This window comes from Barbatula barbatula (assembly GCF_947034865.1).
Source record: "Barbatula barbatula genome assembly, chromosome: 10".
Lineage (NCBI taxonomy): Eukaryota > Metazoa > Chordata > Actinopteri > Cypriniformes > Nemacheilidae > Barbatula > Barbatula barbatula.
Window position 1 is genome coordinate 20,174,537 of NC_136773.1, and position 26,928 is coordinate 20,201,464.

The 26,928-nt window shown below is 38.7% G+C and overlaps 1 protein-coding gene across 6 annotated transcripts in view; it reads right to left on the reverse strand.

The window, feature by feature from the left end:
* Positions 1 to 30: 30 nt before the first annotated feature.
* The window catches only part of fgd4a (FYVE, RhoGEF and PH domain containing 4a), a 32,517-nt gene continuing 5,619 nt past the window's right edge, over positions 31 to 26,928 (reverse strand). The window contains exons 1-18 of one of the 6 annotated variants that reach the window (XM_079465643.1): positions 24,201 to 24,458; positions 19,378 to 19,464; positions 13,822 to 13,959; positions 12,553 to 12,712; positions 9,396 to 9,777; positions 6,473 to 6,562; positions 6,149 to 6,294; positions 5,908 to 6,064; positions 5,695 to 5,833; positions 5,545 to 5,603; positions 4,920 to 5,066; positions 4,535 to 4,707; positions 4,410 to 4,440; positions 4,166 to 4,246; positions 3,477 to 3,611; positions 3,247 to 3,393; positions 2,036 to 2,176; positions 33 to 1,949 (exon numbers count right to left, since the gene is read on the reverse strand). In XM_079465643.1, the coding sequence (XP_079321769.1) occupies positions 1,701 to 1,949; positions 2,036 to 2,176; positions 3,247 to 3,393; positions 3,477 to 3,611; positions 4,166 to 4,246; positions 4,410 to 4,440; positions 4,535 to 4,707; positions 4,920 to 5,066; positions 5,545 to 5,603; positions 5,695 to 5,833; positions 5,908 to 6,064; positions 6,149 to 6,294; positions 6,473 to 6,562; positions 9,396 to 9,777; positions 12,553 to 12,626 (2,151 nt within the window). In that variant the 5' untranslated portion in view covers positions 12,627 to 12,712; positions 13,822 to 13,959; positions 19,378 to 19,464; positions 24,201 to 24,458 and the 3' untranslated portion in view covers positions 33 to 1,700. Of the gene's footprint in view, positions 1,950 to 2,035; positions 2,177 to 3,246; positions 3,394 to 3,476; positions 3,612 to 4,165; positions 4,247 to 4,409; positions 4,441 to 4,534; positions 4,708 to 4,919; positions 5,067 to 5,544; positions 5,604 to 5,694; positions 5,834 to 5,907; positions 6,065 to 6,148; positions 6,295 to 6,472; positions 6,563 to 9,395; positions 9,778 to 12,552; positions 12,713 to 13,821; positions 13,960 to 16,487; positions 16,588 to 19,377; positions 19,465 to 22,623; positions 22,752 to 24,200; positions 24,459 to 26,928 lie in introns of those variants that run through there. The other 5 variants (XM_079465639.1, XM_079465638.1, XM_079465640.1 and 2 more) reach the window with 5 other exon arrangements.

Genomic DNA, 26,928 nt, shown 5'->3' on the forward strand with positions numbered 1-26,928 from the left:
GAAGGATACAAAATGACAATGCTTCACAAATTATCTGGCAGAATAATCTTGTTTTATTTGACAAGGTACGGGTATAGAAGACAGTAAAGTGCGTAAGCTTTAGTTTCCGTTGGTGTGTATAAAATGAGGCCTCCGTTCTCAGCGCTTTTGGGTTTACCAGTAGATGAGATTCTGGGGGATACATTCACGATCAGGATCATTTAAAATAAAGTTAAGCCCATGGAGTGCACAATTGTGTTAACAATTGATCCTTAAAATGGATGCATGTTGTATATAAACATTATAGGCACATTGCCAAATCCAAATATGGCGTCATTTTGCACAACAACTTTAACAAAAGCACACACATCTCAAATCAGCCAATAATATACAAATCACTCCATGACGCATCACGTTTCTATGGGAGTCTATTAATAAATTTGTATTTTTTTACATTTTCTGTATTCCTTGCTCCAATAGACACTGTGGTAGAAACTTGTAGAGAAGACTCTGTGCTAATAAAGAATTAAGATGCTTTAATATTCAGAGCTGAATAACAGAACCGACGGAGGGAATGAAAATGTTTTGTTGTAAAATCATGCATATCTTCTATAAATTATTAAATAAAATTATAATTACAGTATTTAAAGAACAAACACATCTCCGCCCCAGCGGGCTATTAAAGCTGATTGTGCAGCCCACATGGAATTCGCATCACCTAAAAAATAACAAATATCTTCTTAAAAGGAACGGTGCCCCTAAATACAAATCTGTCTTCATTTACTCACCCTTGAGTTGCGGCAAATCTGTATACACGTCTTTATTCTAATGGGTTCAAGATCTGTTTGGTTCAGAGCATTCGTCCAAATATCTTTCTCTGGGTTTAAGCGAGTGAGTAATTCATAACAGCATTTTCTTTTTTGGGTGACCTGTCCCTTTAACCCCATACCTTCTTAATTCAATTGATCAGATCGCTGCAAAGAAAAAAGTCCATCTCAAAAAGACGACACCTACGCCGCTGAAGCTAGTTACTTCATATCAATACTCGATGTTTGTTGTCAAATCCTCTGGCTTTGAAGATAATATTAAGCTGCTCCTCCATCAAATTGAATGCATCAAGTTTATGGGCTATAGCTTATTACTGAGCTGTGATAAGAATGGTAGCTGTGATTGAGAATATTGAAACAGATTATTCATCCGATTTCTCAGGCCCAGTGATATGAAGGATTGTTTATTGCATGCAGATTCATCTGCAACGAATGCAGTATACAGCACAGTCTATGATAGATTGAAGCCTAGCGAGCGTCCACGTCCAGTCTTCGTCTTTACAAGCTACAATGTCAACAACCGAATCTTCGTCTCAATACTCTATACATACAACATGTATTTATAATGGTACAATATTTACATTGTGCTGCAGTGTAATGATAATATCAGCTGTAGTATCGCCGGTGATGATGGGAAAGCACAGCTGATGCTTAAATACTGAAGTCCTCGCGTCCTTGCAAACTCAAAATCCGATCCAGTAGCACCACAGAGCCTAAAAGCGATCGTGCTTGCTGTCCTTTGAATATTCAAGTTATGAAAGCATCCATATCCAAATAGAATATGAGGACAACTCGAGGCCATGGCTTTTAAATGCTGTGAGCAAGACGTTGTCTTTCTTACTGATGCCTGGCCATACAGTAGTGCAATTGAAAACCAAGAGTCTCTCGCTCCACTCAGACGCCATTAGTGCTGGGTTCTTGTGTGGCGGCCGTCTCTTCGGCTGGAGGTGGCTCGGGTACCTCTCCCGCAACCGCCATCCGGATCACCTTCAGCCAGCGCTGTTTCAGTTCTTCGCTTTCGGCTGCAAAGCTATGGGCCGACTTAGATTGGGATAGGCGGAAGCTCGCGGGAGGGTCCGCAGGTCTGGGCGTGTCCTCCACCAGGTAGCCGAGCAGGGGAATGGTGGACTGGGCTTTCACATCCTGTGAATGTGACAGTAAATGTTCATTTGAATAAAACAGAATTGACGTACGAAAACAGAACTATCAACGCTCACGAAGATGCTGACCTGAGGCGCTCCATACAAGTAGAGAACTAAAGCTTCTTTCTGGGGAATGACACACCAGACTTTCTGCCAGGGTTTATTCTTTTCACAATACTGCAGGAAACCGCACAAGATGCTGTTGCCAGCGAACTGAGCTGCTTCAATCTGTGACCAGAAGAAAAAGAAATCATTGTAGGTACAGATACACCTTTGAGGTCATTTTTAAAATGCTTATTGTTAAACATTTGTCTGGGTCATTTTTCGTCCCCAAATTAAAAAAACTAAAAATTATAGGTCCGCCATTTTTTTGCATTGGGATTGTGACACTTTATTGACTGTATTGTATTAATAATGTTATCGGATTTCGTTTACAATGTGAGCACTACCAAAGTCTACTTTATATGTGGACTGATTTTAACTAACACAATTCATACGGTAAGGAGAAACATCTGGTCTGCAAAGGCATTACATGAAATGCCAGAGATAGTCAAGATAATAGTTTTTATGTTGAAACTGTTATGTTAAATTGGTTATTGTCAAACTTAATTCAACATCTGTTATCTTTGCTATCTGGGGTGTTTATTAGTCATGAAAATGTCAAAATGCAAAATCTCTAAATGGCCATAAAAACCAAATTTTCAGTGTTTTAGGTACATTTGGTCCTAGACATTTTCTTTGTGAGAGCCATCCAAAGCAACTTTAAGTGGAATAAAACTGAAATTAAAACACAGCCAAAAGAAACCACACATTTCAGTATTTGTGGTAAGTAAGAGCAGTTCATAAAGTCTGTCAGACGTTTGTTCCCATGATGCAGAAAACTGAGCCCAATCTCAAAACTGAGTATCAACACTTCATTATAAGCTTCATTATTGTATTATATGATGCTAAACAAATCATTAGTCCATGTAAACTCTATTAGTGAGCAATGGCATAAAAACAAGCTTCATATATTATCATGTTTTAATTTGAACGTTTTAACTGAATGTTTGTTATTGCCTTATTAATGATATGTCATCAACCCATCTTACCGTTTCTGAACCCACCTGAACAGTTTGTGCATGTCGTTTTGTCTTCCGTAACTGTATATATAAAGATTAAATGTCTCTTTTTCTGAAATACTGTGATATTTTTATTCAAATCAAAGTGTGCACACTTTCTCCAAGCGCTCGGCTGTCACGTTGGTGATAGATCTCAGGTCAACATCAACAGGTCAGAGGTCACCTGATGTGACTCACCTCCAGAATGCCTTTCTTCTTGCCCTCTCTCTCTTCACCGTCTATGTGACCCGTCAGGATGGAGTAACAGTCTTTGCACACCTTGTTCACCTTATTCCCGTCATATTCCAGAGTGCCTTTGTAGTCCGAGCACTTCCAGCAGACGACCTAAACCAAACAGACGTTTATGCACATGCAACACTTTTCAAATGCATGCGAGTCGCGACCAAATGTTTTTTTTGCGGGCTTACATATCCGCAGGCTCGACAGTGATGTCTCCGGCGTGTGAGGGCGTTAAAGGGCTCCCGGCATTTCATGCACATGGTCACCTCATTGTCTCGTATCCAGCGAGGGGCGCGTTTTCCAAGCTCTGATATCTGAAGATCCTACACCAATATAGGAGAGTCAACATTTACTCACCCTTAATTTGATCCAAATCTGTATGAGTTTTTTTGTTCTGTTGAACACAAAGGAAGATATTTTAAAGAATGTGGGAAAGCAAACAGTTCTGGGGCACTTTTGACTACCATTGTCATTTTTCCTTCTATGGTAGTCAATGGAGAGTCCGAGAGCAGTTTGATTACAACCATTCTTTCAAATATCTTTCTCTGTGTTCATCAAAACAAAGACATTTATAAAGATTTTTGGGGGCGAGCTGTTTCTTTAATACTCAATAATTCACCTCAATAAATACAGAGTAAATTACTAGATTTATTTTAGACACGTTAAAGCTATTTTTTTGTGATGCTTGATTTGATGTGCAATGCATGTCGCTGTACTGTGCATACTGTATAACATAGATTATATAGAAATATATATTGTATCTATACACAATTCTGTATTCTGTAAACTAAGATCGAAATATTGCATTACATCGTTTAAAATTAAAATGTCAGCAACGTTAATAACACGTGACAAGAAATGACATCGATATACTGACCGTTACGTCCTCTGCTTCTTTGGATGCCGATTTAAAGGTCTCATTTTTCTGGTGGAAAATGTGTATTGTTTCCTTGAATGCCTACAATACACAGAATATTACTGTAAATCATAGGCCGATCATTTCAATGTACACATTCAGCAGAATCTGTAATCCAAACTGACTTTAATGTAGGATTTGATCAGATCTTAAAAACATAAATACTTCAAATAATGTTAAATAATGCTTGATGTTTCTTTCTTACCTTTATCCAACTCTCTTTATCTTGTTCCGAGCTGTGATCAGTCAACACATAACACATTAGAGAGTTAACCTCTGTATATTGTTTCAGATGAAATGGTGTCTAGCACAGAAGACGTTGGTCTGTACCTGGCCTGCAGCTCCAGCGTTCGTTTCTTGCCCGAAACCTGAAATGTGTGAGGGTAATCCTCATTGAACGTCTCCGTCACCTTCATGCCATCGATGCCGATGCGTGTTCGCACCGTAAACTTCTGCCCAACAAGACTGAATTTGGGAACGCAGTACAGCAGCATGTTGTTGAACTGTGGGAAATATTATAGACAAGATGATTTTTACGAAGCTCCAGCAATACACTACATTAAAAAGGAATAAGGAAGTAAAATCATATCATATATTAAACATACAATATACATCTTATCTTATATTTTACCATCATTAAAACATGTCATATAGTTGCTCAAAATGGCAACGATAAAAGTCAACGCTAACAAAATTGTAGTTATTTTGTCCTGACCAGGAAGAGATATCTGTCCATGGCGGAGGTGTTCCTGGCTGCCAGCTTCAGAATATGACCCTCCTTTATCAACTCATTCGAAGCGTTAACAATGTCCTCCTCCTCACCCAGCATCTCATAAATCTCCAGCAATTTCTTAAGATTTTCCTATAAGAGATGAGGCTCGGTACAGTTTATCTACATCAGCATTAATAAATTGTCTTTTTATGCAACTGCCTTTCAATTGAAAGAGCCAATGTCTTTTTCTTTTTTGCAGAGGCATCATCATTTGCTACAGTATACACATGTGCGTAATCTTCACCAACCAAAGACATAATATTTCTGAGCTGAAAATATCAATATATTACACAATTTGTATAATTGTATTTGTAATTTAAGATGATGTCTTTCTCTCAACAGGTATTGTTCCAGCTTTTGTTGAAACTAGCTTGGTATTAGCACCTATTGTATTATGACACATCGCTTTATCGCTCCGTGAACTCTCTGCAAGTTGCTTTGGATAAAAGCCTCTGCTAAATGACTAAATGTAAATGATATTGAAATGAACAGTCACTTTCAGAGATTTCTAATTCAAATATGGTAGACTCGGCCAGCTGACTGCTTTGAATACTAAAAATATACTCACTGTTTTCCTAATGGCAGTATTGGAATGAGTGGCAGCCATGGCAATAATCTCCAAAGACTCTGCAAACAAAATACATATCTCACATCCAGGTGTCATATTAAAAGCACAGCGTGTTGACTAAATGAGCTCTTGCTTTCTGTCAGGACTCACTCTCGGCATCCCGCCGGTCCGTGTGATCCTGAGGAAGTTTCTTGAGATAGTCTTTGAGGAGCATCTCGTACCGCGGTACTCTCTGCACGGGTTCCAGCATGTGATGCTGTAGCGTCAGACTGCCACACACCTCCTGACTCTAAACGCATCGACACACAGACGTAAGTCCACAAAACATTCTCACCTGACGTTTTTATTGGACCGTATAATCACCTGGATCTCCAGAATGATGGCTTTGAACTGAGGCGAGCGATCGGTCCAACTCTTCAGCAGATCCATGGCGTGATCAAAGTTCCTCACATACTCGGCGTACATCTTTAGGAAGGGAGTGAGCTTCTGTAGGATGTCCCCTATGCGAGGCGTCGACGTCCTGGAGGAAAACAGTGACCTGCCGTTAAGATCATTTATTCCGAGACATTACACTACTGAACAGTGACTGATAGTGAAGTCAGACCATTCTCCCATGCGCTTCTCCAGGTCTGGCAGAAGGAACTGGCTGTGGAAGGCATTAATGGAGGAGATGTTGGAAAATATGTTTTTCACCACTTCCACAGGGAACATGTCTTTTTTGGCCTCTTCCATCAGCTTGGCACAAAACACCTGCATAGAGAGGTCACAGGACTGTGAGTGTATGTGTGTCTGCACACTATTTTTAACATTTTCAGATGGATTTATTGAATAATGATACTCTAAAACTGGTTTCCCGCTCGCGTAAGACTGAGGTCAGTCATTCTGAAAAGAGCGTGCAGCCTTGTTAGAAAACTTAAAAACCTCTTACCTTATCTAATAAGTTGATTCGTGCGACGTAAGCTTTCTCTGTTTGCAGAAGCTCATTTGCTATTTTGTAGAGCTTCTGTTCATTTGTTTCCTAAACACAAGAAAACGAGATTTAACTTATAGATCCAGTGCAGGAAATTTAGCGGCATCTAGGGGTGAGGTTGCAACATTGCAACCAATGGCTCACCACTCCCTTTCAAAGCACTACAGTGGCTGAACAGGACTAAGATGCTGTCACGTTTTTGCTTCTTTGCTGAAGGAGATAACATATTTTTCCTGTAGCTCAGTGGTAAGTTAACAACGCAAGGTTATGGGTTCGACCCAGGGGATTGCAGATACCTATGTAAAGGATAATGCAATGTAAATCGCTTTGGATAAAAGCGTCTGCCAAATGCCTTAATGTAAATGTAAATATAGACTAACGCGTTTGTCCGTTTAGGGCTACTGTAGAAACAACATGGTGAATTCCATGTAAGGGGACCCGCACCGTATGTACACAGAAATAACTCATTCTAAAGTAATAAAAACATAACACTTCTTTATGTAAGGACTCTGAAGACATAGATGTGTATATTAAAGTGCATTTCAGTCAAAAGATACCCCTTACTCTTCCACATTGCATCTTTAAAGGAACAGTTCATCAGAACATGCTGTCATGTTCTCTTATACAGGACTCAACATGGTGAATCTCTAAAAAGCACATTCATCCATCCATCCATCAGTAACATAATCCGTTTGGTCCATAAATGTGTTTTGAAGCAAAATTATGCACTTGTGAGAGAAAACAATTTATATTTTGAGCTGATTTGGTTAAACTGAAACGCTAAATTTTATATGACAGCATGTTTTGTGACGTCTGAGGCAGAGACTACACGAATACCAATAAGACTAATGTTATTGTGATGCAATTACATATCAGTTTTGCTTAATCAGCTTAATTTTCTTTTTACTGAAGAAAGTGATTTTAACTGAAGAAAAAAGTCACGTACATGTGGTATGGTACGAGGATTAGGAGTAAATTATGACAGAATTAACATTCTCCCAATCTATTAATGTCCAATGTGCAGTTTTTTGGATGATCTACAGAAAAAAATGCAATATAATATACATAACTCTGTCTTCAGAGGTGTATAAAGACCTTACATAATAAAGCGTTATGTTTTTATTACCTTAGAATGAGCTTTTCGAAAGGAAGGGGGGAGTGAGCCGTTAGTTGCAGTTCACAACCTCACCACTAGATGCCACTAAATTTCATACTAATCATTGGACCTAAGAGTATGAGCATCAGATTCGGATCCACATTGTTTTTTAAACGAATGTTTCTTCTAAATAAAACGCCATAACTTCTCAGAAATCGAATGCACCATCCTGATGTACTCCCCTAAACACACAGTTTCCATATTAAACAATCCACAAGTTTTTAGAGAGACTCCCATAAGCATCTATCAAGTTTGTTTTCTAACTTTTCTCACGCTGACACTCAAGGTCTTCTTCAAGCCATAAATAATTCACGCCGCCCAACACTTCAAGCTGGTTTCAACCTAAATTATACAAGACATATCTGCTTGATTTTGCTTTACCGCCGCAATTCTCATAGCTGAAGGGAAGCAGACATAAAGGTCAAGGAAATTCACAGGTTGACTCCCTCTCCACCTACATTCCTCACCTCGCCATAACATTCGTTTTTCCTCTCTTTATCACACCCATACACACGCACACATTCACTGTGACACACACTAACACCGAGGAACTTCCTGATACACTTCGACCACTAACATTGCTGCTTTACGCTTGTCAACACTTGTCGACAGCACACTGTCGATCTCTTCTTATCAGTATCGCCAACCTCAGCTCACAAAAACGACCTTTGAACTATTTCAGACGTCCTCTGCCACTTAGCTGATGAAAGAAAGCCATTTCGCGAATTACCTTTCAAAATACGTTCAGCTCTTGGCACAGACGTCTGCGTTTCAAAACAGGCTTGTTGTTAAAATGCATCCGAGAGGACAGGATATGAAGGACGAATGAGAGGAAACAAGCACAGCCAACAAAAAGCAACCGTGCCTGACGGAGGATCCACAATTCATATTCATAAAGACCACTTTGTTGGTCAACATTGAAAAAATATCTGAAATTCATTTGTATTCCTTTAGAGGAAATGAAGACCAGCGTAAGAGACCGGAGGTTAAATGAAACACAAAAACAGCCTCTAATGTCTGACATCAGCATGTGAAACTGGCAGATGAGGCAGTTTATACATCAGCCAGGCATGAGGTGTCAAATAGCAAATATCAGAGTTGCCCACTGATACACAACCGACTTCAGAAACACATGCACACAAACTTACATAACGCTAGAGTTCAGAAATCATCGAGTTGCAAAGAAACTGATATATTTATATAGCAATTATCAAAGATTCATTTTTAAAACTGAAGTGCGAAAGTCATATACATTGAGGATGGCATGACCAGGAGTAAAATATGAACACATTTTCCTTTTTATTCATACAAAATCAATCCTTTGGATACTTAAAAGGTCCAGTGTATAAAATTTAGCACCATCTAGCGTTGAGGTTGGCTAACACCGGAAAAGGATGTCACTGCGTTTTCGTTTCTTTGCCGAAGGACATCATGTATTTACGAAACACGCTTTGCAGTTTGTCCTCTTAGGGCTACTGTAGAAACAACATGTCGAATTCCATGTAAGGGGACCCGTGGTGTAGGTAGATAGAAATAACTCATTCTAAAGTAAGAAAAGCTTCTTTATGTAAGGTCTTTATACACATCTGAAGACATAGGAAGGTTTATAATATTGCATTTCTGTCGTCCTCCAAAAATGTACACACAGCACCTTTAATACAATTTGTTTAATAAAATAGCCAAGACACTGCTCCAAACTCACAAACACACAAAAAAAGCTCTTACCTTCGGCTCAGGCATCCTGTCCCCCACAAGCAACTCCTTCTCCGTTTTTATCTCCACATGCTCCTGGCTCCTTTCTACGTGTATATGCTCCTGAGACACATCTACACAGTTCCCGTCCATACTGTCCCCATGAACATCTCCATTTGGCAATTCGTCTATCCTCACGCTCGAGTCGTCTTCAATTGTCTCCTGGATTCTGTTCATTTGGGCTGAGACCCCATTCGGGGGTTTGAGGGCATGACGCGGGCTGTTCCTGGTCGAGTCGGGGTCCTTGGATTGCTCCTTGGACTCCTCCGTCTGTCTCTGGTAGTTTTTGAGAGGCGGGTTGGTGGATCTGTTGACTTGCTTCAGAGCTGCGCCCTCCCTCCTGATGTCTGTGTGACTGAGGCAGAGTTAAAGTAGAAAAAACAACTTTTACGATCAACGGATCAACAGATGAAACTGAGACAAAACAGAGAGAGAAGAGAAAGATGTGTCGTTCTTGAGTGTGATGGTGTCAGTGTAAAAAAAGCACAAGTGCAGAAGAAACTTCCTCTGTTTTGCGGGGCCGGAGCGTGTGTGTGTACGTGTTTGTGTGTGTGTGGAGGGGTCGTGTGAGTGTGCAGGTCAGGGGAGGAGTGGAGGAAGAGGATAGGAGGAGAACGGGAGGGTGAGGAGAGGAAAGAGGTGAGGTAGGATTGCCGAGCGTCCCGTGAGACACAGCTGCCCTACTTCATGCCGACATGCGAGCACACACATTTACACCCTCAGGAGAGGGAGACGGTGCGTTCTTATCAATACAACGCCTTCAGATGCAGTGCATGCTGGTCACAAATGAATAAAATACAATAAAATACTCATGTATAAGGAGCTGGTTACTAGTGCAAAACATCAGAATCCTCCTGAAGAGCAATTTTGCTATAATGACCGGCTGGTTTTATAATGTGCAGAACGGCTACATATATGGACATTAAAGTGACAGTTCACCCCAAATAAAAATTCTGTAATCAGTTACACATCCTCTTGTCATTTCAAACCTGTATTACTTTCTTTCTTCTGCCGAACACAAAAGAAGATATTTTGAAGAATGTTGTTAACTGACATCCCATTCACTTGGTGGCATTGGTCTTGTGTCCATAAAACGCAAGTGAATGGGTGCTGGTGCTCTTCGGTAACCAATATTCTTCAAAATATCTTCTTTCGTGCTCGCAGAAGGAAGAAAGACAAGTTTGAAATGACAAGAGCGAGAATTAATGTCTGAATTTTCATTTTTGGGTGAACTATCAGTTTAAATGTAAATTCCACCAAAAAACAAAACATACATTGGATGCATGGTCAACAATGCATTATGCGGGTGTTATACAAAAGTTCAATATGGATAATGCATGCCAAAATTGACCAATCAGAATCAAGTATTTAACAGATCCGTGTAATAAGTATACTTTTTCTGACCAACTACAGAACAAATATTAGGGATGCACTAATATAAAAATTGTGACCAATAATACCGGAGACAATATAATATATGTACAGCAGGCAAATTAAAATACTTTTAAATCCTTTGTATTTGAATTTGAAAGATAAAAGCTGTGATATCTGCTCTGTACTGCAATAATATATAAAAATGGCCACTGATATATCGTGCATCTCTACGTAAACTGCGTTGTAATGACATTGTACATTGAAAACTGGACATAAATCATGCATAAACCATGAACAAAACTCAATATAACAAGGCTTTTTGGTTCATGCACACAGACACACATACACACAGACTTGTGCGCGTGCGCACACACACACATCCTGCACACCTCCAGCTGTTTCCCTGTCTACGGCCCACCTGCGCTTTAGATCAGATAGCATTTCCTGTGAGATAGAGAATGAAGATATGTATCTAAGGGTATGGAGCACCACAACCATCAATTCAGATAACAGAAGGCAATTAATACGGGCTCTAAACCGCGGAGAGGTTTCCATGAATCGTACTGGATCTATTTTTGTAGATAGGGGTATAAATCTTGAATAACAAATTCATCCGACAAAAAGCTCTCTTATTGTACACTACAGCCCGATCACACAAAACACTGACACTACATCAGCAAGAAAAAGAAAAACAGGATAAGGATTGAGGTTTATAGTTCACTTATGTTGTTACAGTAGCCATGTGGTTTAAGCTGAGCTCAGTCAGTCCAGCGATTACACACATATGCTGAACAGACTTTTTTATATAATAGATGACTGAAGTGGATTAAAGCAATAAGAACCAGAAGACTATACATTGCAATAACATTAAGATCACATATCATCTCTCTGTAAGTCGCTTTGGATAAAAGCGTCTACTAAATGACTAAATGTAAAGGAATGTAGTGCATGGTACAACTATATCACAGATGGACGTGCATACATTTTTAAAAAAATGACTCGTCCAATCAGATCCTGTACTAAATAGTAGCTCTGAAACGTGATTGGATGGGCTCAGGGTATTACAATGCATTTCAACATAAGTTTATTGGTACAAAGTCTGTAGTTATATATTTATCGTGAAATAAAAATACTGCATTGCAAATATATAATAATACTACAGAAAAGGAATGAAGAATAATATTTTATTTTAATGATAAAATAAAATGAACATCGCTTAGAAAATGCAACAAGCCCTGACAGCATGAGGTATTATGACCGCTTTGTTGAATTACAACAGCTTCAAGCACTTTCGAAAACTTTTTAAGTTCCGAGAAAAGAATCAGATTGAAATCTAAAGAAATCAAATCTGCAAAAGATTTCTGCAAACAACACAAATAGTAAATCAATCTTACCTGCTGTGTTTAGGTTTATCAAGCACAAAAAAGTGAATGTGAAATGCTAAACCTTTTCTCCTCACATTGCTCGTCTTAAGATGGAGTAACGGCTAGCTTCTGCTTTTCAATCTTCCTGTCTAACATCAGTGAAGAAGCTAACACTTTTTTTACAGAGTTATTTAATCACATTGCACAACATTGATTGCAAAACGATTCTTCCATTCTTTCTATATAGATAAGGAGAAACCCTGACCAACAAACTTGCCAGCCACAGCTCCTAAATCAAACCAAAGAAGTGTTCGGGTGAGTATATCTTAATACACATTATAACGCAGTGGACAGATCATAATTTGGTTATTGCACGGTAACTGCATATTTACCTGGTTTCCTCAAAGCGGCTGATGAGGTTGGACACTCGGCCCTTTAATTTAGGTCCTTCGACTCCTCCCTCCATCCTGGGTTTGACAGATACGTTTCCAGATCCCAGCGGTAAGGAGACTTCTGTCACCGGACTGTTAAGGTGCGCTGGCTTAGAAGGCACTGCAGGAAACCACAGAGTGAAAACATGCATTGATGCCCACTCGTGCTAATGTTGTAGTCCAGTAAAAAATTATATAATATATATTTTTTTATTCATGACCAGAACCAACAGTGATGAACATTAAAAGGACAAATGCCCTTTATAACCCTAATATTTAAAAGGCTCTATCATTGCGGGAAGGGACAGAAAGGCATGTGCATTACAGTGGAAGCTAAAACTATTACGACCACAAGATGGCAGTACAGATTTTTTTACCGATAATACTTCTGTAATGTTAGTCAAGGTGAGATGAAGTGCACGTGGAAACTAAGAAGAATGTGTCTACCTGCTGTGAGGGAATCACAGTTAAGCTGATTGGGTGAAGATAATACTGAGATCATGGCTCCATCCTGTCTTCATTTCACAGATCTATAATTCAGTGGGTGTGCTGTTTGAGATTTCAGTAACTTTGTGTATGCATTTCATTTTATATAGAAGAAAATCGTTTTTAGGCAGCTTTAAGTATACTGAACTGTACTGAAGCAAAGGAATTTCAATGATGGTTATCTGTGACGCTTGTCTTTGGAGAATCATTAATGCTTTTTATGGTCTTGATCAGTGATAAAGCAGGAATGAGGACAGGTTTAAAGGGACAGTTCACTCAAAAATTCATTATCACCCGAACAGTTATTGGCCACCATTGACTCCAATAGTCAAAAGTGCCCCAGAATGGTTTGCTTTCCTACATTCTTCAAAATATTTGTGTTCAACAGAATAGAAAGGTACAAAGCATACTATGGTATGATCTGTTTGGTGACAAGCATTTCTTTCAAATACCTTTCTCTGTGTTCATCAGAACAAATACATTTCTACAATTTTGAAGAACTTGAGGGTGAGTAAATGAAGACAGAACTTTCGTTTTTGGGTGAACTGTTCCTTTGAAGGGGCAAACATAGTTTAGCAAAACTGACTTGAATTTTTTTTCATAGTGGTGACATTGAACATTTAGACTCTTATGAAATGAAAAATGCTGGTTGTATTTTGCTTTATGGTATTGCAATGATTTCTTGTAAATTGTGTGACTGAATAAGCACCTAGCAACACTGTATTTGTGAATACATTTCTGTACCTTGTGGTTTGGGTTGCAGTGGCCGACGGCCTGAGCCTCTTCCATTTAATCCAGAATTGCTTTTATTGCTAAATCTGGATCCACGACACAATCTTTCACTATGACCATCTTGTTCAATAGGACTGCTGCTGCCAGTAACTAAGAGAGAGAGAGAGGAAGAAGGTACATCATGCTTTTGTCTTAGTAAACGTTGATGTTGTGCTACTTGGTTTGTTTAAAAATGTGCATGGGAAACTAAAGGAGGGTTCAAGAGACCGTCTGGAAAACAATTCTTATTTTATTATTCTTATGGTTAATACAAGAGGCAAAGACATAACACCTCACTAGTTTTTTAAAACAGTACTAAAATACTCATACAGAATTTAATAGCTTGCAAGTATACCATTTCTGCAGAAGTGAAAGCGTGTTTAAAGAAGAGGTCTGTTTTTATACTGTTTTCAGTCACGACCAATATAAAAAGTGACCTTGAAACTAACAGTGCCTTCAACTTAAAAATAAAACTAGAAAAATAACCATCAAGTTTCCATCGTTGATTGCTGGGAAAAGGTTTTTCTCATTGTTTGGTCAACGACAACGATCAATATTCCACCTATGAGGATGCTTCTCTATTTAGTTCAGCCAAATGTTTCCTGAAAAACAGCCTTTTGGCAAACAGTGAATGTCATTGGGTACATGTTTGTCTATAGTTATGAGAGCAAATATTTGCAAGGTCAGGTGTCACCACCGAGTTCAATGTGTTCAATTCAAATGCACTTGCTGCTTAGAAAAAGTGCTTGGTTCCCACGCTACAACCAAAGCTGTTTATTTCCATTCTCGTAAAACAACCGAGAATAAAACAACAGATTATCAGACGGCTATTTTTATTAATAAAATTAAACCAGTGGGGTTCTCACAAGAAACATAAGTAAAAAAACAAATCAAAGCGCATTACAGAGATGCCCTTGATCACTAAAAAACATCTCGAGCAAACCTTTTTAAAATACATTACATTAAGAATAACATGAAACTGCATTTGTATCCCATTGTACTTATATAACGTGTTTTCTCCCATGGGCCCATGTTCTGTAAGATGAAAGCAAGTGGACGTCAATGCATTAGGTCTATCTCTGGCCGTCCCGACCTCATCGGTCCCTTTTTGTCAATGTAAACATCTTAGGCCGACAGGCTGCAGAGAATTGTTCAGGACGGAGATGGAAAATGATGTTGTTGTGCTGGCTGCAAATATACAGTGCCGGTAGTTGCTTGAAAGCCAGCTTCATGTGTGATAGTTCATTCATCTGAGTTTGGCTCAGTCTGCGGCAGTAAAGCGGTCCAGGATTGAAACGCTTCATAAAAAAACTCTCTGTCTAAGAGTGTTTACTGCCCACGTCATTTCACAGACATCAGATTATTTGAGTGTCTGAAAGGTAATATATTTTTGTAATATCTCTGAACACCTTAGCATCCACATACCAAAGCAGGAACCAGTAACCTTTTCTTTAGAAAATGTAAAAACACTTGGGTAATATGCAGACACTGTTCTTACTGGTTAACATCATCGACCTAAACATTTTTGTGTATGAAAGAAAGCATCCTCAAGGGGAAAATTGTAGCTCAGGGCACGCTTGTGATAACTGGCTGCTGCGTTACCATGGCAACTGGGTCACATTACCGTCTGTCTGTGAAAAGTCCCAAATATAACTGGTGCGGATCTGGCTGCACCTGCGTGTAGCCAGATCCGTAAAATTCCCTTGCTGGACTTAATGAAGACCACAGTTTGATTTCTAATGCGCAGCCTACTAATCACAAACTACAGCAGTAAAGTCTGCGAAAACATATGCAAAACAAAAGTACAAATTTTCCGCATTCCCTAGCCGGGTATGTGCTTATCTGGATTGTATGTGATGAGCTTCCACATGCAGTTTCAACATTGTGCCAGGATGTCAAACACACAACAAGAAACACATACGTCACAATATTCGCCAAGCTCCAGTTGATGTGAAACATATTTGAATATACATATACATGAATATGATATGCCAACTGATAATGTATTAATTTTAAATAGTCATGAAAACAGAACACGGCATGGCGCAGAATGACATTATTAAATGTCTGTCGTGCAATACAGAAACATAAATGAGCAATTCAGAGTCATACAAGAAGAAGAAAAGTACCAAATATGTAACAAGCTCCACCTGGTAACGGATCTTTGACCATGCAAGCCGACACCAGACGAAAGACAAACTAATGCGACGAAAAAATGTCAACTGCTTCAACATGTTCATACAGGTTTGTAACGTTTCGATCTTGTTTAAGTTACAATAGTTTAGTAGAGTTGAAGTTAAACGTTTTGTTCCCTACTAAGTTATCCTAAAATATAACTTTAGTAAAGTGAAAATAAATCACATTAACTGTGTTGATTTAAACGTTACAAATGACAATACAATTGTTACAGATCTTTCTGTGTATATCTGATAAGAGAAATACTTTCAAAAACACAGTAGATCAAGCAGCAGTGCGAAAAAGAAAACAAGCGTGTGTCATAATACCGAAAGCCCTCGCAGTCCTCTCCACTAATTTACTGTTGCTAATGATTTATACTCTCATAACGTCCAAGCAAACCATAACCGATACGATCTCAGAAGATGTAAGATCGTGATCACGTCAAGCCAAAGTAACCTTACCGTCTGTGCATTACCATAAATCCAAATAATGCCACATAATACAAGCTGTTTCCTTTATTCAAACCTTTCACACCATTGTAAACCCCAAGTCAAATGAAACTGGGCAAGAAACATGAGGAAGTAAGGCTCCTCCCTCCGAACACACACAGTACACACACCCATTTCTCTTTAAAGTGCACTTTAAGATTTTGGTTGTGTGACACAGTTGCCATAAACTGCACGAGTTACAGCTAAAGTGTTATTTCCCTTTATAACACTGACAGTGTATTTCTGAAAAGAGCTGGAGCCACAAGTAATGAAATTGTTTTATGGTGAATGAAATGAGGAAGGATACCGAATGATGCCTCCTGTCAACCTATGCAGTGAGAGAGTTTAGAACGAAGCTGAAAAAATAGTAACCTTTGTTCTGGTCTAATCACGTCGGTCGCTCAAATAAGATTTTAACAGATTTTTACTTGCACCATGCAATATTCATACTTATAAAAGAAATACGAATAGTTTGATATAGATTTTTATATTTAAAAACAAAATATTTAACAAAATATTGTTATAACATCTACAACATTTATTTTTAACGCTTATTTTTAAAGTAGCGATCTTTTAAAAAAACTTTTATTGGAAAAAACTGAGTTCAAAACTTTTCACAATGGTAAGAGTTTATAATGATGAACAGTTTTGTCAAATGAAATATCACGTTAATGTCATTTTACTTCAACACACGTCACAAAATAAGCTGTTATTTTTCTGTTGACACGCGAAAGCTGCGGAATGCAGTAAGGTTACCTCCAATTTTATGTTTCAAATAGAGATTTGGCGATGGTACGGTTTGCACTTAAAGCAGCACTAGGTAGGATTGGCCTCTTTGTCGCCATCTCAGTTTGAAATGGCTACTGCAGGTGATGTGTGGAGGATCTTCACTGTACATCAGTAGCTCATAATAAACACAGATAACATGGCCGATGAAACTGGTCCCGTCTGTATTAACACAACAAGGAAGCTACGGTTTTTTGTGTTATCTATTGAAATATTGAAACCTGTTTAGAAGAAATAAAGCCATGCCTGCATCCGTTTTTAATCCTTTCAGATAACGTAGAATTCACGCCACCTTTGAAATGCCTTGCCAATATCAATTCTTGTTTTCCAAGTCCAATCACATTCACTTTTTCTTTGTAAACTGTCATCAGTTCGATCTTGTTTTTCTCAACTGATGAATCCGCAGATGTCAACGCTGCTTGCCGTTTAAGAGTCAAAGTACTAAACTCTGCCATAAATATGACTAAAAGTTGTATAAAATCCTACCCAACAGTTGTGAGTACACGTTACAAATCGCCTGTCACTCGCAGCATCCACACGCTGGCTAGCAGCCGGATATGATGCATAGACGAAAGACACCAAATAAGGATCTCCGGGAAAGACGAACCGATAGGGCAAATTACAAGCTTTAAAGGGACAGTTCACCGAAATAAAAAATATTTCTTCATTTACTCACCCTCAAGTTGTTCCAAATCTTTACAAATGTCTTTGTTCTGATGAACACAGAGAAAGATATTTGGAAGAATGCTTGTAACCAAACCCAAGATCTTGGCCACCATTGACAACCATAGAAGAAAAATTGCTTAGTAATTTTCTTTGTTTTGTTGAACACAAAAGAAGATATTTTGAAGAATGTAGGAAAGCAAACAGTTCGGGCATTTATGACAATCATTGTAATATTTCCTTCCACGGTAGTCAATGATGGCCCAAGAAAGGTTGAGTTTCAAGCAAATATATAGAAATGTATACCGATTTGGAACAACTTGAGAGTGACTAAATTATGACAGAATTTTTATTTTGGATTGAACTGTCCCTTTAAAATATGCTGGAAAGTAGGAACTCTTAAACTAAACATACTGACACACTGTCCATATAAAGCTTTTTTAAAGTGTTTACCAGATTCCATAGCAAGTCTGATTTATTTAAATCTCTTTAAACATCGAGTGCAGACAGACAGTATTTTATGACACCTGGGATTTCTCCTCTTGGTACCCACAGCTCAACCAAACTCAAACTCAAAATTTTCCTCTTGACTAGGGACATGTTTCTCCACTGCATAAAGTTACCGAGATACTAAGAACATATTTGGCAACGCTGCTTGCATCTCACTTTTAGTCACTTCCAGTGCTATTTTAAAGGCACTTTCAGTATTTCCTCAAGCTATTTTGAGGCTTGGAGACATGTGAAAACCAGCCTCTTGATACAATCACAAAAGTTTACGTTTTCTAAAACCTGTGGTGTGGTGTACATATGCAGATAATATGTTTAGTTTAACGGTACATATAAGAAGTCTTGCGACATTAACCCTGATGAACTTCTTTACATTGGTCAGCTTAAGTCTGATTTTGATGTAATAATCAGTATATTTATTTATATATTATTGTGCACTAAACCTTGCCAATGCTTTATCATAGTATGTGACTGCTTTTAAACAAACGAAAGAGAGAATTTGTAAATACAGCAAAGGCCCTTACCCCTCCACACATTCAACCTCTATTACATAACTACTAAGTTGTCATGTCATCCGCTTCGTGACGTCTTGCAGTTGTGTGATCAGACTTGTCCACAATTTCTATCTTAGTGAGGTATAGCGGTAAATCACAACTCAAACAGGTTCGACCGGCACAACTAGTGTGATGTCATATTACCAAAGAGCTCATTCAAAATTCCACAGTAACCCTAATTCACAGCCACAACACATGCAATGTATGAAGTACGGCTTCATGTGGAATAGACAGGATGATAAATGATACCCGCAATAATGCATCAACAGCTGCAATAACAGATTCTGAGCGAGTAACAGACAGGAACAGACCTAAAAGAGAGAGCGAGAGAGAGAGATAGGGGTGTTGCCCACCTTTGCTCTGAGCGATCTTTACTCCAACACAAGCAGCTTCTTCATCAGATTGTTTGGAGGTAAAGCAGCTAGGCGTTCTAACTTTATCTGAAAAACAAATTGTATTAATTACACTTTTTTTATTAGAGGAAACTGTGGGGGACACGTTAATGCTTAAGTGCACATGTATAACTGCTCGGACCTGCACAATTTACTGCCCGGGGGACAGTAACTTTGAAGAAATGCCACGTCACAACATTTTTGTGTCTGTAGAAACCTTATCATTAATCTGTCTTCACCAGAACTCCATGTGATGACCTGTGTGCGGAACAAAACGTGTTGAAGTTTTTGTGATAGGCAACACGTCTTGTGATAGGCAGATGCAAGCTAATGTGACATGGTTGAAACGATAAGTCTAAAATAAAAGTCTGCCTGCATTCATTAGTGTAATGATAATTTGGTCTATCATTAGCTCGCTTAAAAACTTTGATCCTCCTAAATATTTTGTGATTTCTAAGGTCCTACTTCGGTTTATCGAGTGTCTAACATCAAGTTAACGTACATAGATGGTGTCAAAGAAGTGTTGTTTTAACAAAATAAATACAAATGATTGAAATATTGCAAATGTGCCAACCACAGCATTCATTTCACTATATTTTGCAATAAATTAAATATTTAATTTCCTAAAAGTATACGTAAAAAATGTTTTCACAAACTTTCTATAATTATTGTACTGTAGCATTACTGAATTGCATATGTGCACATTATTACGTTATCACATAAAACAATTCTTCAGCCTTGTATTGTGCAGCCTTACAGAATAAAGAATCGTTTAGATTTGTTTTATGAAATATGACCCAGACACCCTTGTGAAATTTACATTATTTACAGAAAAATTATATTTGTAGAACAATTACAGACAAAAGCTCTTTGGATGAAAAAGACACTGAGCAAAAGATCGGTGCATGAATAGAGATTTTGAGGAAACATTAATTCATGTGTTGCCAAATAAAAGAGTAGTTAATCTCCAGAGAGTCGCCTCTAATGAATACTGCTGCGAGCATCACAGAGCTGTTAATGTACTCTATTTATAAGACACATAAAAGATAAAAGTGCAGCAGAGAACAAACAGCGTGTGGTTTCCAAAATGTGCACACAGTACACAAAGTTTTTAAAACACAAAGCTAAAATTGTAACACCATGTGGTACTTTGAAACTCTAGTATTTGACTGTGGATAAGACCATGGGTAAGAAAGTAGCAGCATGGCATGAACGTATAAATTAATAAAATGTACTAAAAAATAACAAAGGGCTTAAAGCATACTTATAATACACCTAAAACGTTTAATCAAGCAAAAAAAAGAACAGAAGTGTGTTGATGTTTTGCTTGATTCAGGGTTTTTAAGCAACATATTTCATATGGTTTGTGTACTGTATGGTCTCCTTGCCTGTGAGGTTTTTCAGGCCATCTGGAGCCATAAATCCACCGGAAAGGTCTCTTGCTCAAATCCACCCCCCCTCCAAAAGTGCAGACATTTAATTTTTTATGAAGGTTTTTAAACAGAACAACCATAAAAACTAATTTAAGTGAACATGAAAGAGGGGGCTGATCAGAGAAGCTAAATGAAAGCCCTCTTTATGAGCTAGGTGGTTAATGACTCTCTTAGCAAACACTGCACAACCCATATGTGAAATTGGGTTGCCATGGAAGCCAAGGCCTCAGTGAACCCATTGGCTCGGCTGGACGCATGGAATTGTGGGCAATCCATGTTTATGGCCATCCTTTTTTGGAATACAAGAGTAAATTGGTTTGACACAATTATGATTTTACGTGTACACCGTAAAGAATTTCTGTCGAAATTAAAGTATTACTGGCAGCAGTTTGCAAGTAATTTACTGTAGCTTTACATTTATGTAATTTACTGGCAACAGTTTGTTCAAAGATAAATGATCATGAAACACTAACAAGTCTTTATTCTTATAAATAACAGCCTTATGCAAAGCATTCTGGGAACCAAAATCTTAAAGAAAAAACTGAAAAAGGTTTATGTGATATTTCTGGTTCCCCGAATGCTTTGCATGAGGTTGTTATTTATAGTTTTTCTGTAAAGATAAAGACTTGTTAATGTTTAATATTCATTTATCTTCGAACAAACGGTTGGCAATAAATTAGATAAATATAAATCTACAGTAAGTACCTGCATAACTACAGCAAAAAATGTTACAGTGCAGATTTTTTAGGTGACCCTTATTTAGAATTATGTTTAGTCAAGTGGACACATTGAATGTAAATATTATATATGGCAGCGAATTATTGATTCGGTAGATTCCAATGGGAGTGTGTCTCTAAATCAGGTCCAATACAATTGCCAGCGTGTACAGATGTATTTCAAATAACTGTCATCATTCACACCGCTGAACTACATGTACTATGATGCAAATAGAAACCAATGGCAACCAACTACAGCCTACATATGATATAGACAAAAGATAAATATAAATAAATAATATCTGATTCAGAACTTAAGCTGATATCTTAAGTGCATTTTCATAACTTGCCAACATTTTAACTATGGTGAGGATTTAAATGAATAGTAATAAATGAATTCATTAAAGGTCCAGTCAGTGAAATCTAGCGGCAAGGTTGCGAATTTCAAGCAACCTTTATACACCTCTGAAGCCAAAGATATGTAGATTATATTGCATTTCTATCAATGGAGCAGGGCTCCCCAAACTATGGCCCGTGGGCCGAATATGGCCGCCCAGAGATTTGGACCGGCCCTCTGAACAATGCCCGAGACATTTAAAAATAATAATTGTATACAGTTTCACTTATATCATGTCTATATTTGATAAGGCTTTCAGACTCAAACAACAGAATGGTATGCTCAACATAACGTACCATTGCTATAGAACAGCTGACGCGCGAACCCGCGGAAATTTTCCTGTAGTAATTCTTGCAGTTACCATGATCAAAATTTCATTTAATATGAATGTAGACAGTATAAATACTTGACCAGTAACTGCAGCTCATTATTTTCTTTAAAATAATAAACACATTTTCAATTTGACATAAATGTTTAAGCGCTTTCACCCAACAATGAAATTCAGGCAGAAAACAAGTAGGACATCGGCAGCTCTCTGCTACATATTTTAAAGGCGTACAGGTCAAACATTCAAGTGAGACATTTAATCTGGCCGTGGCTAAAATATTTGTATAGAGCGTCATGTCACTTGACACAAAAGGAAACGCTTTAATAATAATACCTGCTTGGCTCTTGGATGTCCACTGCGACTGGGTTTTCCCTTTTTTCGCATTCTTAAGATGACTCTCCATTTCAATCAAGCAACTGCATCAGATAGGACACTGATCAACCAGGAAGCTGCCTTGTGTCACCCAAAACAAGCCTCTGCACAACCTGTCTCGCCCCTTTCCCCTCATCTGTCGCAAAACCGGTTTCTAAGCCAACGTGTGAGGAAGCTGGAGACTTGACAAGTACACTGACAGTCATCATAAACATTAGCTTCGAGCATACATTTGTAACTTTTATCGTCCTTCCAAATACTTTAGGTTTTTTCTACTTTTTAAATATTTAGGTTTGAAATCTTTTGTAATCCCGATGAAGGGTAAACTCATTTGCCAGCTTTAAATATAACACAGACAATACTGAACATAACACTACAAAAGTACAACAAAGTAAAATCATCACTGTATATAGAAACTATAATATATAAACTTGCTTTAAAAATATATATATTTGTGAAAAGAATAAGACTGTTTCGTGTCAAAAATTGAAAGTTGAATGTACATACAGTACATACATATATATGTCAGTCAACCAAATTGTTTCTCTTTTTCTGAGCATCTACTTTCCTGCAAAGTTCTGCTTTTCAGTTCTTGCTTTATGGACTGCACAACTGAAACTGCAGACCGTACTGTTATTTCTGTACACTATTCTAAGTAGGAGACTGCGTAGGTAGCGGTGAGGTCACCGATCTAAGCAATCCGCCTTTCAAACAGTACTGAAAAGATGAAGGAAAGAAAAATGAGAAAAAAAAGAGATCGGAACAGCTTCTCTTAAACTCCTTGAGATTAAAGTGTCACATTTGTGTCCTGAATGAAATATTAAAGAGATCTCAACCATGTCACGTTTGCTTGGATTATGCAAACACCTACAATCCAAAGTTTCTCATGAACAAAACCAAATTATACAAACTAAGATGACTATATCATTTTACAGTCAATTCAAGGTCTTCATTTCATTTCTCTAAAAATAAAGCGAACCCTCGGAGCAGTTACACTTAAAAACTCAACTAAGAACGATAGACACAGAAAGAGCGAGTGGGAATTGAGGTGTGATATATGTGAACTCTTTGCATGTATCTTTTAACACATCAACACATCTCTAATTCTGTTAAGAGCTACTTTTCTGGTTAATCTGTCTGGTGTATGCTGGCTGCTTCAAACACAACACAAACCCAGATCTCCATCTGCTTCCATGAAGCACCTGACCTGCTCCCATAACCCATCTGTGTGTGTCTGCGCATAATCCCTTCAGTGCAAGAACTGACTAAATTGTAACACATCCTGTTTAAATAGATTATTGCATTAGCATTGAACTCTTGCACAAAAGGACTCTATACACCCACATACACAGACACAGACGGGCGGCTCATTTGCACGGAGAAGCATGTGGTGTGTTTAAATGCATTTATGTGTGCCGCTCAAGTGCATCGTCTGCTGCAGCCAACCAAACAGTTTCAAGAGAGCCACAGCCCTTTTCAACTGTGGTCAGGTCTGAGCCGAATAAAATGAGATGTACAGTGTTAAAAAAAGCACTGACCTGAAGCGAATCGTCCTCTGATTGAAGAAGACGCGTCTCCATATATACATGCGTGTGATAGAGATTTCCCAAGCAGTTCACCAAAGAGACATCCGTCCTTATCCAAAGAATCACGCCAGAATGAGCAGCCCTCTCAAGAGCCCTCTCTCTCTCTCTGTGGCTGTGCCGTAACACTCGCTCTGCATCTCTCTCTCTACTTGCTTCACTCCACCTCTCTCACTCGCTTGCTTCTCCATGCACACTGTGTTACAGTGTTTCCCGTTCTGTTTTTCAGCAGCGAGGATAATCACATTCCAGAGGAGGGACAGCATATGGCAGGAAACGCTTTATACGTTCCTGCCAATATGCGAGTGTGAGCGTCGCATGGACAATTACTCCTATTGTGCTGCTGCTGGAGGAGAGGACTGCCACAAGCTCTCATCGGCTGCCACCGGAGGGGTGAGGGGTTTGGAATAAGGGGTGGGGTAAAACTCGGGTGGGGTGAGACTAGAAGAATATTGATGAGATGATGCTGTGAATAGCTGTCTATCAAGGAATGGGTTGGGTGACAGGACCTCGTGTGTCATTGAAATTCAGCGGAGGGGCGAAAATGAGGCTGATTCTATTGGAGGGCACGCACCGGTCATCTGAAGAAAGGACCGGGCCACATGGGAGACAGTGGTAGAATACAGATGACTCAGAGACATGTGGGGGAAGGGGGGAAAGAGAACGGGGAGGGGGCACTGTCACCACCTACAATATTCTCATGCTTTCAATTGTTGAAACGAAGCCAACGGAGAAAAAAACAACTTTCACCAACATAGTAGCATGGGATGGGTCACAGCGCCATATGACATTACTGCTGTGTTCTTGTAATGTAGCTCACTTGGTAGATCATTGCGCTAGCAACACAAAGGTCATGGGTTCGATCCCAGGGATTGCACATACTGAAACAAGCAAGTCGCTTTGGATAAAATTATCTGCCAAATGCATGGTAATTGCTCTGTTGATAGGGTGAACGTTGCCGCCACCCGAATCATGGTGCGGGCCGAGACCGCTGAAACGATGGGTCTCTGTACACTTTGATGTACATTTTTATATGAATGCAACACGGACCAAAGGCATCGATCTGAACCAAAAGAAGAAAGTGATAACAATATACGACCGGAAAATCATTTGGTAATATAAAAGGAGTGTAGATCTGTGCTTGTGCAGGTTACAGGAATTGGAAATGGCGATATCTTTAGGTTTGCTGGTAAAATGAGTCTGAACGCGAAGCAAAACCGGGGCCAGTTGCATAAACATAGCCGCTAATTTAAGACTGTCTTAACAACTAGTCTCACTCACTAGCAACTAGTTAGGAATTAAGGACTAATAAGTATTATTTTTCTGATTTTAATTAGACAATCACCTTTATATGTGACTGACATTATGCTATTGAAGAAAACTATTTGATGACTAAAGGCCAAAATACACTACAAGACTTTTGCTCAGATTCTTCCCAGATTTTCAGTCTGGACTTGAAGAAAGGATGTGCCAGTCTGCAGATTTGATCAGTTAGTGTGTTTCTATCTGAAACTTTCAAAAAGTCTGCAAGTGTATGATGTCTAGTTTTTTAATCTGTTCAGATGTTCAAGTCTTGTAGTGTAGTCCAGCCATAACATGTTAGACTTGTCTAAGCAGTTTATGCAACTGGCCCCAGGACTCAAGTTTTTGTTTCTTTTTTGGTGCAGACCGAAAACAAAACCGACAACAAATATGAGTGCAACCTAAATGTAGGTTTGTAATGTAGTTTTCCATTACACTTTTGTTGAGTGTGCGGGAATGGATTGACTTCCTGTTCCTCACATCAGCCGGTATACAGCAAAGCACTGTGTCGAGAAACAGCTCTGTAAGTAATTATATACTTTACAGGAAATATTTAACAGAACGCACGATTAAGCTTGTAAAAAAAGGCTGATGTGCATCTCACCCGACTGCATGTTTCCTTCTAGATCTTTGGTGATGTGACAATTGTGCTGGTACTCCGAGATGCAGGAATGCTGAGGCTTATAGCCTAAGGTCACATCATCGCACTGAATTCCGAACATGCTCACAAACACTCGCATGCAAAAACATACACAACACTTTTGTAAAGAGTGCTGTTGTAACACTCTTAAAGTGACAAGCACCTTTTTTGAACATGCTGCTTCAACCAGTCAGAATGAAAAACCTCTTCCCGTTTTCACTACTCCAGCTTCACCCTTTATTCTCTTAAAAATGGACACCAGCATCCTCTGAAAACGCACAAGAGCCTCATCTCCCCCACTCCCAGCTTCTCCTCTTCAATCTCAACCTCCCATCAATACATCTACAGACTTTTCATCCCCCCATGTCTTGAGCCTCAGGCCATGGCTTTAGACCACCAGTATTCCCCTCAGACTCTTTCACAAAATCTTCTATGAGAAAGTGTTAAACTAAACTGTAGACTTTAAACTCAGCCGGCTGCCATTCATAAAACATTCAAATCCATTTAATATATGTGTTAGAGAGGAGCATATTTTCATTGACATTGAGCTCCTATGAAAATATACAAATCAATCTATTCATCACTGAGGTGACCTAAACCGTCATAAGAAAAAAACACGCTATCCTGACAATAAATGTTTTATATTGAGCAAACACGCCTGACAGTATGCACACATATACAGATCTGTGCATTCCCAAAAATGGCTAAATGAATCAACCAAATATTTGTTTTATTGGATCT